The following is a 16,914-nucleotide window of genomic DNA, read 5'->3' on the forward strand; positions in this document are numbered from 1 at the left end:
ATGAGAGTCTAAACATAAAATAATGGACATGGAATAACATTTGACATGAATAAAATATAAAATAAAGTCATATAAATTAGACAGCAATTGCAAATGAATATCCTGAATATAAACAGGAATGTAGTAAATGTAAAATGTAATGTATAAGTACAAGAGTAAAGTAATAACACAGTATATATACATACACATACAGCTAGTGAAAGTATAAAAAAAGGTATAAAATGTTTATGTGTGTTCCTACCTCCTCCAGCAGGACAGGCATGCCCATGCGTATGGCGTTCTCTAGTGTACGAAGAAAGTTTGGGTCTGTCAGCTTGATCACCTTCAGACCATGCTTGGCCTCCTTGGAGCGGATCCATCGGTTGGCCTGAGGGTGAAAGAAATATGATAAAAAAAGGCCTGTTTACAACATTTGTCTACGATAAGAATTAACGTTAGGACGTGATAAAGGGAGACTGTAGCAACATTAGCGCAGCGGTCAAAAAACATAACAAAACTGTATGTGATCAAGTTTTATGTAACCAACACATCTTCTACAGTGAATTTGTTAAGGACAATTAAACATGGGAGGGTACACAAACAGCTTGCCAGAAGCATATCTGCATCCCTCTGTCCATGTAATGCAAGAAAGAGCAGCTGCACTCATAAAAATCACAGCGGACAGAGTTACAGGGATGGAGGAGAAGACAAAAAAAGCTTAAACATGACAGGAAAGAAGATTGGACTTGTCAATAGTGGAGAAGACATGGAACAGTAAGCTGAATTGAGTCTTCAAAACTGAGGCTGTGACAATATTTCCATTCTGTTTGTAAGACTGAGTGAGCTGATTTGTGTCCCATATGTGTGGGGAAGCAGGGAACTGTGTGTGTGTGTGTGTGTGTGTGTGTGTGTGTGTGGTGTGGTGTGTGGTTTGTGTTTGTGTGTGTGCGTGTGTGTGTGTGTGTGTGTGTGTGTGTGTGTGTGTGTGTGTGTGTGTGTCTCCCGGGGCAGGGGCCAGTCCGTGACTTTGTCTCTGATCGAGTCTGACAAGAAGTTCTATTTTGAGAGAGATTTTTTCTGTTCCTTGCACTGGTACTGCAGCCATGTAGTCAATGTGTTAAGTCCAAGGGGCAACCTCCGGGGCTGAAAAGTGACGCCAATGCGGAAGTGCCTTGAACCTGCATTCTCACTAACAGCCAGCAGGGGGCGAATCCACTCACCATAGTAAAGAACTCTATGTCACTTGATTTATTATAATGTTAATTTTGTAAATGATGGTCCTATTTAGAGGAGATGATAAAGCTGAGTCAGCTTTAGGGCGTGGCTACCTTTTGATTGACATGTCGCTACTACGCCGTTGCTGCCACATCGTTGCTGCCACATCGTTGTTCTGCATTTGGGTATACTAAAATACACTCCAAGCATGGCTGTTCCTTTTTTCCGAAAAGTAATGTTAGCCAAAATTAGCATCCCAATTAATTTCAGAGTTCACTTGAGTTACGGAATACACCTCGCTAACCAAGCTGTGTTAGCTTCCCCAGCTCCATCCTTTTGGCCAAATATGGTCACTACTGGTGTCAAAAAAACAAGATGGAGACAGCCAAAATGCCAAACTCAAGGCTTCCAGCAGTAGTCCACAAATCAATGGGTGACGTCACGGTGGCTGAGTCTACTTCTTATAGACAGTCTATGGTTGAATCCAGAAATCCAAGGAATTTGTGGAATATAATATTTTTCACTTTTGTAATAATGACAGTAATATGACAGTAGTGAGTAGTAGTAGTAACTAAACAGATACATGTAAAATGGAAGTGCTCAAATCAATCCCCGCCTGAAACACACTCAATATGCTGCCTTATATCCCCGTTCCTAGTTCACCTGATCCTGCGGGTCGATCATAAGAGGCCAGCGGCGGCCCTCGGTCACCAGGATCCCGTTCTCCGTAGAGACGGTGTCACGAGGAAGACCCTCCGCGTTCCACTGGCGGATGACGAATGGGTCACCCAGAATGTTGATCAGGCTGAAGCTGGAACTGATGGGGATGTTTAGTTCCTGGCACTGTATTATCCACTGGTCAATTAGCTGGGGAAAGGGGGCAAACACACATGCAATAATGCATAAATATTTTTCTTTGGTTGTTTTCTTTGAAAGATGGTTGGTTTGAGAAGGTTTGATTTAAACCTCTTGTGTTTTTGGATCCTGCATGTCGAATAATGTTTCTTCTTTCTTAATCATTGATTTGATCGCTGCACTTTTGTGTTTTAATAATAAAAAGAGATTAAGTTCAGAGCCATTGCCATGTATCTTTTCTGTTCTGGGAATTGCATCTCAAAGCAGAAGAACAATAATGTAATAAGACAATAACAATTAAGCCTAATTTTCATTTGTATGCACACTACACTGTAACACTGTATTACAACACGATGTAAGCTCATACTGAACCTACAAGTTGTCCATTCTGCATAACAAAAGGTTCTAAACGCTCGGAAATGCACCTCATCGCACGGTACCTACCAGCTGTCTGTATTGGGAAGTGAACGCTCCATAGTAGGCCACACAAGCAGCTGCAATAAAGACATTCCCCACAACGTTGATGATCTCTTGCTCAAACAACGCAACGCTTTCTTCCCAGCGTACTTGTTCATCACCGAGAGCAGACGTTAGCTTCCCTGCCCTGGTCAACCGAGCCTGTGTCAGAGCCATGGTGTTTACTTTGAGGAAAGATGAGGGGTCACAAAGAGAAGGAGGAAAGAAGAATATTAGCAATGTAAATGCTGGCAGACTCTTTTTTTTTTTTTATACCAATGGGTATTAAAACCTCCTTGAATACTGAAAGAGATTTCAGAAATGTAAGTGAGAACTGTTTGGAAAAATGTTCTCCATCTCTAGAGAATCTCATATAAAATATACAGCACATGGGCAGTTTAAAGCTCAGGGAGAGTTTAACCCCTGTGACCCCATTTAACAAAGTGGCTCTGATTTCCTGAGAGGACATACCTGTCTGAGTCTAAGAATTTGGCATAAAATGGCATAGTAATATTATTTTTACATTTTGACTGAGTTGAATATGTTAACTAATATGTTTCAGTCCTGATCATCAATAGGTGTTACACACATTCAGATGTGTAACCCTTTAAATGCAATATTGTTTACATAATGCCACTGTTGTATTTCATAAAGAAAGCCTGATATAATAGAATGCATGTGTTATGCTGTACTGGCCGTGGGATCAACAATTGTGGTTTTAATGGGTTTCAATGGCAACGCTTTTCTCTTTGAGGGTCTGACTGTCTGCATTTTGGCCACACAGTTTATTATATACCGTAATTTCCGGACTATAAACCGCGACTTTTTCCCCATTTTTCGACCCTGCGGCTTATATAACGGTGCGGCTTATCTATGGATTTTTACACCTATCGGCCACTAGGGGAATTCCTAAATCTATGGATTTTACTGGTTACAGTCCACCGGATGCCGGGAAAGAGCGCGAAAAGTAGCAAAAGTAAAAGTGGAACCGCGAGTGGTACGAGAGACAGACGGACATTACGAGAGTGAGACAGTTTGTGAGACACCCTCATTATGGAAAAAAAACGTAGAAATGCATATGATGCAGCTTTTAAGTTAAAGGCAGTAAATCTGGCAGTAAACGGAGGAAATAGAGCTGCTGCACGTACCCTTGGCATCGATGAGGCAATGGTGAGACGTTGTAGACGCCAGCGGGAAGAACTGTCTCAATGCAAAAAGTCAAAAAAAGCTTTCAGAGGTAACAAAAGCCGATGGCCCGAACTTGAAGACTTTCTTGAAGATTGGGTGAACACACAGAGAACAGACGGCCGAGGTGTTTCCACCGTGCAGATCCGACTGAAAGCCAAAACAGTCGCCACCGAAATGAAAATTGAACATTTTAGAGGTGGACCATCCTGGTGTTTCCGATTTATGAGGCGAAAGGGACTGTCCATCAGGGCGCGGACGACTGTGTGTCAGCAACTCCCTCCCGACTACCAGGAAAAAATAACAAACTTCGGCGAATTCACACAAAGAAAGATATAGGAATATTCCATCGGACCGGACCAGATCATAAATATGGATGAAGTGCCTTTGACGTTTGACCTGCCTCTCACTAGGACTGTTAACAAGAAAGGTGAGTCGTCCATCACGTTGAGAACCACTGGCCACGAGAGAACGAATTTCACTTGTGTTCTTGGCTGCACAGCATCTGGATTAAAGCTTCCGCCAATGGTGATTTTTAAGCGGATTACAATGCCAAAAGAAAAGATCCCAAACGGCATATCTTTTAAAGTTAACAAGAAAGGGTGGATGCTGGAAAGCGTAATGAAGGAGTGGCTGAATGAGTGCTACGTCAAGCGCCCTGGAGGATACTTTCGCAAAGAAAAAGCTTTGCTCGTTTTGGACAGCATGAGGGCCCATATAACGGATTCAGTTAAAGCAGCCATCAAGAGCACAAACTCCATTCCAGTTGTGATTCCTGGGGGCACAACGAAGCATCTGCAGCCACTCGACATCAGTGTCAATCGTGCGTTCAAAGTGGCACTACGCGCTCAGTGGGAGGCGTGGATGACTAGTGGCGACAAATCCTTCACCAAAACTGGTCGCATGCGAAAAGCAACTTTCGCTCAAGTTTGCGAGTGGATCCTGACAGCGTGGAGGAGTATTAAAACATCCACGATCACCAACGGGTTCCGAAAGGCTGGAATGCTGCGTGATGAAGAGGAGGACGCTGCCACAGCTGAGGCATTTCAGAGGCTGTTCGATTCCGGCAGTGATGAAGAGGAGTTTGTTGGTTTTGAGAGCAACATCGAAAGAGAGAGGAGAGTGGCTGACGAAGCCACCCTGAGCCTGTTAGTTTCCGACACTGAAGATGAGGACTTTGGTGGTTTTAGTACGCAGGAAGAAGATGAGAATTAATGAATCCCCTCTGTGCACGAACGTAATATATGTTATGTTATATGTTATGCTATGTTATATGTTATATGTTAATAAAATATTTTAAAAACCTGCGGCTTATAGTCCAGTGCGTCTTATATATGTACACATCAGTCAATTTAGCGTCTGCGGCTTATAGTCAGGTGCGGCTTATAGTCCGAAAATTACGGTACTTATTATAGGAGCTGAGGGTGAAATTCAAAATCACACCCTTGCCAAAATGAATGCCATATGCATAAACACAGCCCAAAATGATTGCAAAATGAGAAAACCAACAATCTCAGTACACAAGGGTTAAAAGTGGTAACACATAAAGGGCACACCCCTTACCCAATTCCTCCTTCTCGTTTACGCTGCTTTCAAACTGATCCTGGAGGACTTGGATCTGGTTCTCCACCTCCTGGAGCTTTTGTTGCTTCTCCCTGAGGGTTGCCATAGTCGCATCCAGCTCCCCCTGAATGGGTTGGAATAGAGGGGAAAAGGGACAGAGAAAAATACCATTAATGAACCATTTAGTCCAATTTGTATTCTTATTATTTGGTTCAATGTATGCAGGGTGCTCCTAAATGAGACTGGAGAATGGATTAGTGTTTAGTGGAAGATTGTTTTGATTGTAATAAACACAGATGGGTTTTAAAGCACAAGTATTTAAAGAGCATTGCATTAAATTGTACTATGATTGAAACCTGAAACCTTATGCATGCTGCACTCTGCTGTATGTAACTGACCTGCGCATTGGCCAGTTTTTCTCTCTTGGGGCCGACTTCTTTGAGGACTTTGGAGTAAAGATCCATGGCTCTGACCCACATGCACATTGATCTGCAGGCTTTGGATACTTTCTCCACCTAAAAGCAGCAACACAATAAGGAATTTCACCAAGTAGCAGATATCGAAGCACATTGTGTTATGTTCCATAAAGTATTGACATAACGTATGGCATCACAAAGTCTACATATCCAATGTACATACGACCATAATGCCATCATTTCCATTCCAACTCCGGCACTTTCGAAACAACCAACATGTTTGAACTCCAATGTCAACACAAAACATAATCTGTTGGTTTATTGGTGTTTGACATGAAATCCAAACAGACCTTCTCAGGTATGAAATCAGGGTTGTTGACATATTTTTGCAGCTTCAGCAGGATCTGAGGCTTGATATTGTCCTTGTCATAGTCTGTCAGACGCCTGAGGAAATTGGCGTCACCCAGTAATTGCTTGGCACCGTGCCAGTCGGGTCTGTAAGAAGACAGGCATTAGTGAGGAGTTAAGAAAAGCTAAGAAGAAGCCTAATATTAATTAATATGTGTTGGCTATATCATATGGGGACAGAAATCTGTTAAAAAAAAATATTTAAACTGATTATGAATTTAAATGTGATGGGTTGTTACAGATTTACAGTACACGGTGCATGAGTTAACAAACCCTAACCCTGGAACTGTCAATTGCTATCCATGAAATAAGAATGAACCACTAGTTACAAATGATCAAAGCACATGGTGACGTAAACTACTGTAGGTCATGTGACTAACAGTTAACATTAACATCACAACCCCGAACAAGAAGTCCAATCAATCAACAGATATATTTATATTCATATTACTTGTCATAGTGTTTCCCTCAGATAGAGTTCTACATAGTACTAGTGTGCCGCTGGCAAAAACAGCGGGTGTGAAAATATTAAATGGATAGTCATTAGATTCAAAAGCCACCAGACTCTTTTGACAAAAACTGTAATTTTCCCTCGCAGAACACAGAAGGTGCTGTGAGGTTAAATGACTGGTTTAAAACAGCATAGATAATGGAAAGGGCTGTCAGACAGCAAGGTAAACGCTGAGAATATTCTAAATAAAGCGTACACTTTAACTGATATTGATTTTTTTAGGTGGCTAAAATACATTTTGCTGACGACCATGTACTTACTGACCATAGATAAGAAGCTCATATAACCTCACTCCAAAAAATCTGAGCTATCCCTTTAAAGTAAATTATATATTGGGAAGGATTGGATTTAGTGCAGCGATAACTAGATTAATAAATGATTGCATTTCAGGGTTGACTGCTGAGTCATGAGATGGTGGAGTAATCCCTGCGAGTGCTGACTACTAAATGTGTGGGATTAAATGAATAGGCCCCAATCTCATACATTTAACAGAGTGACTGCAAAACAACAGAGGAGATTGTGATTATACCGATAATCACTTTTGGAATTGCTAAAATGAATGCGAAAATAATTACACATATATATATAGATAGATATCAAATACAATGAGTTGATGAAGGTGGCGAGAGTGATGACTGTGATTATAATGATGGATCATTACCATCAATGGGATCTTTTTATGTGACAAAGACAACATTTTCCTGTTTGGTATTTTATTTATTTGTAGTCACATATTGGATTGAGTATGCATACCAGTATTTTGTTTTGATTCGACAGAATTACACACTGTTTTTAGATGACCATATGTCATTAGAGTTGAATTAAATCAATTCTGCTGAGCAAAAGAAACACACATCATATAGAAATGAGCGTTAAAGTCAGGTATGTCCTACATGCTCTTTTGACTTAATTATAAAAAGAAAAATCCCATCCGACGCATTTACTTCTCAAATTAAATGTTAGGATAATTAATGAGAAATTAATTTAACAATGGAATATATCAGCTGAGAAAGAGAGGCGGAGACACTTCTCTAATCTTTGAGGAAGAAAAGGTTGTTTTTAGAGAGAGAGAGAGAGGAGCACACTCACTTGTAGTTGAGCAGGATGCAGACGGCCTCCATGACGGTCATGACGAGGTCTGGGGGTTTGGTGAACACCTTGATCTCAGAGATGTCAGCCTTGTCGAGAGAACTAAGGGCCTGATTGGCCCCCTCCAGGGCTGGCATGGCCTCATCCAGGTCCCTCTGGGCATCATCGGCTATAGCCTGGGTGTCTTCAGCTTTGAACTTGGCCAAAGCCTCGTCCTCCGTCACTACTTTACGCACCTGTGGAATAGATATTTGTGCATAAGACATACACTTACATAGAGGTGGAATGTAACTAAGTACATTTACTCAAGAACTGTTTTTGAGATACTTGTACTTTACTTGAGTCTTTTCTTTTCATGCCACCGTCTACTTCTACTCCATTTCAGAAGGAAATATTGTAGGTTTTAGTCCACTCCAATTAACTGACAACTTTAGTAACTAGTAAGAGTTTTGCACAGAAAACACATGAAGAGTTTGACTATAAGAAGAACTTTTTCTGATAATTGTTTAAGTTGTTTTTCAAACAAAACGTGTCATGGTTTCAACTTCTCAACTTTTTTTATCATTTTAGTGTATTTTCTAAAAATAAATTTTTGAGGTTTGAACTGTTGGTTGGACGAAACAAAAACAAAAGTGTCACTTGCATAATTGTGAAGGCATTTATCATTATTTAGAAATTAAACAAGTAATCGATTAATGGTGAAAATAATCAGCAGATTAATCCATAATGAAAATAATCATCAGTTGCAGTCAGATACAAAATAGTTAAAAATAAGCAGTGAAATCCTGCTTTTACATGAATACATACGTAATAATAATCTAATGATATAATACATAATTGTATAACAGTCACAGGGGACATTGTTCTGCATTGAGTACATACTCTTACTTAAATAACATTTTCAATTCAAGTAAAGCATCTGAATGTTTCCTCCATCATACACTAAATCAATGAGATAAGAGTGTCGTGCTTTAGCAGCACCTTATAGGAAACAATAGACAGATCTGTGTTCAAATTCTGTGTTAATACTACCTCACTCTCTCCCACACAAACGAGCGTACGCAGACACACACGCGTACACACCTCGTCAGCGCTCTCCTGGTCTACAGCCAGTTTCTCCATGAGGGCATCAACATCGATGGATTTTAGTTTCAGGACTGGCTCCAGAGCAGACAGGTCCACTTTCATTGTGTCCACAAGCTCATTGGTCTCCAGCAGTTTGGTCAGACCGTTCTTTACACGATCCTTGGCCTTTAAACAAAACACCCCCACACAAAGGTATGTTATGCAGATTGTACTTGCAGACTTTATCAACAACATAAGGAAAAAAGATTTATCATGACAACTAATCACTTGTACTGAGACATTGCTTGTAGATGGTCGGACTTACAAGAATTAGCTGCCGTCTCTTGTCCTCTAGCATGGACAGGTAGAGGTTGATGAGCTCCAGGTAGGATGTAGGCGTGGTGTAATATCTGCGTCTCAGCTCGGAGTAGAAGCGCTCAGCCATGTCAGTGACGCTAACATGTATCTCCACGCACATGGCTGAGAAGCTCTGCTTCAGCTCCGCGCTGCCAAAGTCCACATTCTGGAAGAAGGCCTGCGAGACGGAGAGCAGCGCCTCACGAGGCCACTGGGCACCGCGGCGTAACAGAGTGTGGGCAAAGATATAGAGCTTCATTTTACCTTTTGTTTTATTTGCACAGGGATTCAACAGAACAGCAATAGAAAGTCATACATCATTTACAAAATGCAATTATAAAGACTTTCAATAAAGATGCAAAATACAAGCTTCCACAACTTCTATATGGTAACAAAGGACATTATTGGAGACACATGTAAAGAAAGCCATAAACTACAATCCTGAACAAAAGCATGAGAGGAGAATGGTGGATGAGAGAGAGGACAGTTGGAAAAGGAAAAACAATGCGGTGGAAAATGATTTCAGTGGAGTGGAGCAAAGAAAGGACTTTTTGAGAGATTAAAAGAAGAATGGTGCTGTAGACTGTTCCAGACAAGGAAATGAATACATCCTAACAAACATACAGATCATCCCTATAACCTGTGTGCACCAGTTAGAAAATGGTATTCATATTCTTCTATGCAGAATAATTATATAGTGGTCAGAGAAATGAGAGCTATCTCAACATACCTGCACAAACCAGTCAATGGTGCAGCAGTTAACCAGTGAAGGAAACAATCGACAGCGGGACCTGAAGGCATCGCCGACGGGACTCATGCACAGCACGATGTGCAGCTTCTCCCGGACACGAGAGATGAAATACTGGAACACCTGAGGGCCACACACACCCACACCCACACCCACACCCACACACACACACACACACACACACACACTGATGTTTCCTTACAGCTCGCTTGGAGGCACTGACTTTAACTGACTATCTCTTGCCCAGACTCTATGGCTGTATTGGCCCTTTGTGGGAAACACTGTGTATGTGTGTTGTTTCTGAAATGATATGCAAGTTCTTCTTATTAATAATAATAATAATACATTTTATTTGTATAGCAACTGCACAGCTTGCTTTACAGAAAATGGAAAAAAGATATAGAATGAACATAATAGCAGGGATAGAATGCCATAATTAATATTAAATAAGAAAATAAAACACTTTTTTACACGTAATGGTAAAAATGAAATATATAACAGAATACATAGAACGCATAAACACACTGAATAACGATAACATTAATAATTAAAATAAAGTAAAAATATAAAAAAATAGTACCATATCATACATTAATAAACACGGCAGCAGCATCTCAAGGTTTCTACTCTGTTCTTATTTTCTCTTTTCTACGTCAGTGGAGACATGTGAAGGTTTAAGACGAAAAAAGTATTTTGCCTCAAGTTCTGAATGATCTTCTTTTGACTGCTGACTGCTTTTAATGCGGATCATCTACTGATTTTATCGTAAACGTCAAGTGGCTATATGTAATAATATTTTACAGTTAATTCATATCTTTCTGAGAGGACCCTTTGTGTTACTGTGCCAGGCCAAGACATAGTCTGGCACATAACCCATTGCTTGCACATGGGGTAGATATATACTGTGCTACATCCTTTCTTCCTGAATGATGTATAGTTTCTACAGCAAAGGTTTGTGTCTGTGTACCTCATCCCTGTTCTCCTCACTGATTCCAGCCTCTTTGGCTTTAGGGCGGGTGGCAGCTAGCACCTGTTCCAGCTCATCTTTCTCAAAAAGGTTGGGCACCTCGCCAGAGTTCAGTATGTTGTTGATATCCTCCAAAAATCCCTCCACCACAATCTACAACAGGAAACACAGAGTGGACACCTCCAAACATACTTAGAAAAAACAATGTACATGCAAATGTGTATTACTTTCATATCAGCCAAGTGCTTCCCTATTACCTGAGTATCCGTAAAGAGGAACACCATATCCTTGCCCTCCACACCAGCCATCTTGTAGAGCCTCCTCAAGTCCTCGTGGAAGCTGTCGTAGTTGTAGCCTCGGCTCAGCTCGATCTCGAAGCAGCGGTACCCGCACATGTGGGATGCCAAGCGAGTGAGCGACTGCTTGCCTGTACCTCCCACACCCACTAGCAGGGCATTGCCTCTCTCCTGGCGAATCATACGGGAAATCCTAAAAGATGAAAAATAATATAATGAATAATGTTGTGTTTACAAAACAATCTGGCAATTCAGTGGTGCGAGCACGCATACCTGGAAACGTGCTCGACGGCGTCTTGGAAGAAAACCAGCTTGGTCTCCTTGGAGAAGGTCATGTTGTAATCATCGAGGTAGTCCTGGAGAACAGTCTGAATCTTATCCATGTCTGTCAGATCCTCATACAGACGCTCTTCTTTCTCTGCACCCACCTACGGGGATTATCAGATGGAGAGAGAATACATACGTGTTTGTGAGGTAATTCAGTGTAAACATAGACATCTAATGTTTTCTGAATGTATCAAGCAGAAGAGAGAATCAGACCTTGATGAAGTCCCCAAATATGATGGGCTGAGTGACAAAGTATGAGGGCTCCAAGTGAATGCTAAAATATTTGCCTGGCAGATGGAAAGAGAGGTAATGCAAAAAAGGCTAAATAAATTAACAAAATGGGACACTTAGAAGCGCAACAAGTGCATGATTCAAACATGATGCTCAACGTTTGTGCATTATGAAAGTGAGTTTTTGGAACGTTGGAACGAGTTCTTACCGGCCATCTCAGAGACGATGGTGTTGAAATAGGTTTTATCTTGGTTGTTAATAAGTCGGTCGTGGAACACTCGCTGACACTCGTGGCAGAAGAGACGGAAGATCTGGTTCTTGTCTCTCACTTGACTCGGCTCACACTGCAGTATACCTGGACATCGAGAGAGGGAATAATTTGAGAAGGAGAAGTGTTCAGTTTTATTTATTATAAATGCATAATATATAGGAGCAACGGACATTTTATATATAATGTATATTACATTATATATATATATCATATAAGTGTATCTGAAAAATCTACAATATGTTCCTACTGCTCACCTTGTGGAAACTGTGTATACACTGTATACAGAACGTATAGCACATTGTTATAAACAAACCTTAAGTTTTGCAAACTGCTAAATCAGAGCCATATGAAGATAACTGTTGATATGTAGTAAACAAACAAACAGAAGAAGATATTGTGTACTGAGAGGCAATGTGAAGTCAGCGATATAAGACAATGGGAAGAGAGGGTGTCAGTTTATTACCCCTCACCAAGCAGTATGTATGGCTAAAGGGAGCTGTGGGTTTGAGTAATGCACTCTAGCTATGTTGAACAAGTGGTGAACAGAAAGCAGACGGAGAAGTCACTTCAGCTCATCTTCGTGCTGTAATGATGCCTGCAGGGTAAAGGAAGAGAGGGAGGGAGGCAGAGGGGGAAAGAGGGAGAGGGGGTGAAGATGGTGAGGTCGATTTGGGAGTATGAAGCTCAGACACAGCTTGAAGAAAATGTTGGTTATGTTGCTTGGAGAGATCAATCATAGCTGTGCCCCAAGGTGCGGACGTACAAACATTTAGACACTCTCTGTATCTTGCAGTGAAGTTGAGTGTGTGCTGTTGAGGAGAGAGTGTACATGATGTGTGCGTGTGCAAAACATGTGTCAAATACTAAACATATAAATGCATAATTAATCATCCAATCACTTGCGAGGGGAAATGAAAGTTTCACCTACAAACCAACCCACTGATCAATTCAAATCACAAATTGAAGGCATTTGAAGGTTGAATGTGGAAAACAAAAAAAATATTCTGGATACAATATACTGCACATGCATGCACATCTGGCTGCACCCTTTTTGCTGAACACCTTATTCCTCTTCCTGTGTTTTAGTGATATGCATCAGACGCACCCTGCCCATTCAAGCCGGGGGGATAAACCCCTTTTTGAAAAAAGCTGCCATTAAGGTAAACATACATAATTCTACACTTGGCTAATATGGGAGATTAATGAGCTACAAAAACTGAAGTTTAGTAAAAAAAAAAAAAAAAAAAGAAATCCGGCAAAAGTCTTTGAAAGTCAAATTGCTGAAAATTGCATCATTATTTTCTTTTTTTCTTTTTGTGGGGAAAGACCTCCATTACATTGCACAGTGGCTGGATCTCATCAGTGTCCAAACCTCAGTGCCCGGACCAATCAGCTTTCTTCATTCCTGAGATGAGCTACTGACAGTTACGGCCGTAGTTCAGGTGTGTGACACGACACTAAGAAGCGACTGTTCGCTGTTCGATCAAAACAACGATAGCGGCTCCCAAAGAGGTTAGCGTAGATGCTGTAATAGCATCAATTCTCCCAACGGCCCTGTGAACTGGGCTCAGGGCTGCTAGTCGTTACCAGTCGTGACGACTGCAACTGTTTTTTGAAGAGCACTCGGTGTCAAAAGAGATGATCTGTTTGTGTGCATGGCTGTGTGTGCAACCGGCGCGAGTGCTTAAATCTCACCTTGGACGCACTTGGAGAGGTCCCTGAGATTGAAGACATAGTGGGACTTAGCTGGAGTGGGCAGCAGATCTACACTCAAACGGTTGTAAATCTCCACAGCTGCATCCACGATCTGACCGGCACAGTCCTTCACCGCCTGGGAAAACTCACTAAGGAAACCGCTCAGGATGGCCTGGAGGAAAAGAGATCATAACGGGCATGACAGATGGAGTTAAGTGTGATTAATAGTGGGGAGTGGGGAGTTCCTAACTGAACCAGTTAGGAACAACATGATGAGGTTAAGTTGGTTGACATTGCATTTAGATTGTAATTTTGAGCACGCTTATGTATCTCATTTTGGCTGTATTTATGCATATGGCATATATTTTGGCAAGGGTGTGAGTTTATTTTTTTTCTTTCTAATTCTAGAGGTTTAACCTCAGCTCCTATATTAAGTCTATAATAAACTGTGTAGCCAAAATAAAGACTCAGACACATACACTTAAAGAGAAAATGTTCCCCATTACAACCATAATTTCTTATCCCACGGCCATCACAGCAAACAATCGTGCATTTTATTATATCAGGCTTTCAATCTAGAGCCCTGGCTGCAAAATTATAATTTCGTTTAGTTTGTTTTTTTAATAGTATACTGAAAATAATTACATTTTTGGGCTTTATTTAGTAGTAATGATCAGGACTGAAGTTTACCTCTAATAATATTGATATATAATTGTATGGCAGTTCTTTTTGCCGCAGAAATTTTTGTCCTCTATGTATGGACATCAGAGCAACTTTTTTTTAGGGACACACACAAGGGTTAAAGCAGTAATATAATATAATAACAGTCATGACTTCAAAGGAAAAGTAACTGTCCGTCTTTGTACAAGTCTGTGTCATATCCTTGATCCGAGTATAGCTTTATAGGTCATTCTCTCAGATCATTCTGTGTGTGTGTGTGTGTGTGTGTGTGTGTGTGTGTGTGTGTGTGTGTGTGTGTGTGTGTGTGTCTCGTCACTTTGAATATCTGCTTGAGGCTGTGTTCCGAGGGTGTGGGAAGACACAGCATGCTGAAGTGTCGAATGAATCGGGGGGTCACCAGATTGCGCCCCCCTCCCGGAGGAGCACACGCTGCGGCAATGGTCATTTCCTGGAGGAGAAGAAGAAGAAAGGAGTGGACAGGAAAGAGTTTGCCAAATTTGTCTTCCATTAGAAACTTCATCTAATGTCTTCTGAATTCTGCAGAACATAAATGTTTTAAAAATGAGTCTGTTGATTATTTTCTTAATTTGTCATTTAATTTAGTATATTAAATGTCCAAAACATGCCCAAAGTGACATCTTCCTGTTGCTTGTTTTGTCAAACAGTCCAAAAGCCAAATATATTCCATTCACAATAACATCAAACAGAAAATCAGCACATCCTCACATTTGACGGGAGAAAGTTTGAAAAATGACTTTAAAAGCCATTAAAGGGTTTGACGTATAAGATATACCAGAATATACACTTAAAACATTAAAACAATAAACTAACATCAACAGAATGTGAAGAGGTAACAGTGCTGACTTTATGTCAAAGACGTCTGTGTGAAAGGGAATCAGACTTAAACACGACTATAGAGAAAGCCTTGAGGGAGGATCTGTGTTAAGACTGTTTGTGCGAGCGTTAACTTAAGGTTCACTTTTCTTCACCAGCTCCACCTTGGAAATGTGTTTTTAGATGTGGAACAACAGAACAACATGTCCTCTGTTATAGGCGTCCCCTTTCCGTTAGAGCCCGAGTTGTGTTTACTTGGCAACCTTACCTAATATCAGTAGCAGTACAAGATCAAAATGCTTCTCAGAAAAGAATAAAGGAAAATAACGTATCTTCTGAGAAACCGATACGATCAGTTCATCAAGATGAGGCAACCCTATATTGACTTTAAGTACTCTCTCAATTTGCGATTGATTGAGCCAGACTTGATGTAAACTCATTACCTGTTCAGTAAACAATAATAATATTTCTACTGCTCTGAAGCATCTGGAAAGCTGAAGATAGTTAAGTTCATTTCTTTAGATAAAAAAAATCCATAAGGGCAATATGTGTAATATTGTTTTCTGAGGAAAAGTATAAGACACATGTTGCCAGGGAAAGTAATAACAAAATCTCTATTTGAGCAGGCAGTGGTATGGAGCATCAGGAGCATGAATGTATTGCTTTTGTGAAACTCCAACATCACGCATCCACACCTGCACACACTCTACTACATTATACTGTAAGACATCGCACGCAGTCTTGTGAGTGTGTGAGTGAGTTGTGTGGTTGTAAAGCACATGTTAAATGCAGAAAACGTTATATCAAGACATAATACAAATATGGGTCCAGATGCAAACACACACAGGCACACAAGATGAATGGGTTTCTTATATAAATGGAATAACTTCATTAAAAGAACTAGAAACCAATGGAGTTGATGCTGACTGTGTAAAAGCTAAAGAGCTACATGTACTTTTTAACTTAACACAAAACCGATCCAACATTAAAAAAGGCACTTTTTGGGAAATACGGTTGTTTTGCTCTGAAATTGTATTGATGTTTTTATCGAACACACTCAGAGTTAGATAAGAACATCAATACAATTTCCGTCTCTGCGTGATACAGTAAGTACAGTTCCTGGAGGCTTTATCCTAGCTAAGCATACAGACTAGAAAAAAGAGGAAACAGTGAGACACATTCTGTCCACAACAACTCCAAAACTGCCTTGTTTGCAAGATGCATCTTCTCTACGACGGTGTATAAAGGCAATTGAAGTGAGAAATAAAAAGGAGGCAGAAGAGAGAAGTAATCTTCCGAGAAGAAATTCAGGATTTTATACATTTCCGAGAAAATAACGTGTATATTCTGAGATTATAATGTCATAAATTCATGAGAAAGAAATCTGAAAATAGGGTTTTTTCTCATAAATGTACAAATTTAATACCATAACAAATATGTTTTTCCGTGGATCATTACCCTCCTACCCCGGATCCATATTTTGTTCTTCTTCTTTATCTACAAAAGCCCACATATGCCATCATACTACTCTGTCTAACTGTTTGTAGCTTCATAAAAGGGACAGCCAAATGAAGTACACAGCCATCTGCTGAACTCCATGCAGCCAAAGTCAGACGAAGGCACACAAAACAATATTACTGTCAAATGTGCCGTTACGATCATCTCATTTGTCTACATTTATACAGAACGTCCTCCTCCACAAAAACGGCTGTATGTGTAAGCAGCTTATTAAGTTAAGTAACAAACATACTTATTTTAAACCAAA

General features: G+C 40.4%; 1 protein-coding gene across 1 annotated transcript in view; it reads right to left on the reverse strand.

The window, feature by feature from the left end:
- The window catches only part of dnah6 (dynein, axonemal, heavy chain 6), a 74,455-nt gene that overhangs the window by 21,102 nt on the left and 36,439 nt on the right, over positions 1–16,914 (reverse strand). Inside the window, 17 exon segments of the mRNA XM_029433837.1 lie at positions 242–367; positions 1,858–2,061; positions 2,494–2,690; positions 5,254–5,377; positions 5,652–5,768; positions 6,020–6,164; positions 7,678–7,913; positions 8,761–8,928; positions 9,068–9,310; positions 9,830–9,970; positions 10,815–10,967; positions 11,072–11,303; positions 11,384–11,538; positions 11,651–11,724; positions 11,877–12,023; positions 13,635–13,806; positions 14,632–14,763. Of these exon segments, the coding sequence (XP_029289697.1) occupies positions 242–367; positions 1,858–2,061; positions 2,494–2,690; positions 5,254–5,377; positions 5,652–5,768; positions 6,020–6,164; positions 7,678–7,913; positions 8,761–8,928; positions 9,068–9,310; positions 9,830–9,970; positions 10,815–10,967; positions 11,072–11,303; positions 11,384–11,538; positions 11,651–11,724; positions 11,877–12,023; positions 13,635–13,806; positions 14,632–14,763 (2,766 nt within the window).

This window comes from Cottoperca gobio, chromosome 1, assembly GCF_900634415.1.
Source record: "Cottoperca gobio chromosome 1, fCotGob3.1, whole genome shotgun sequence".
In the NCBI taxonomy this organism is placed as follows: Eukaryota; Metazoa; Chordata; class Actinopteri; order Perciformes; family Bovichtidae; genus Cottoperca; species Cottoperca gobio.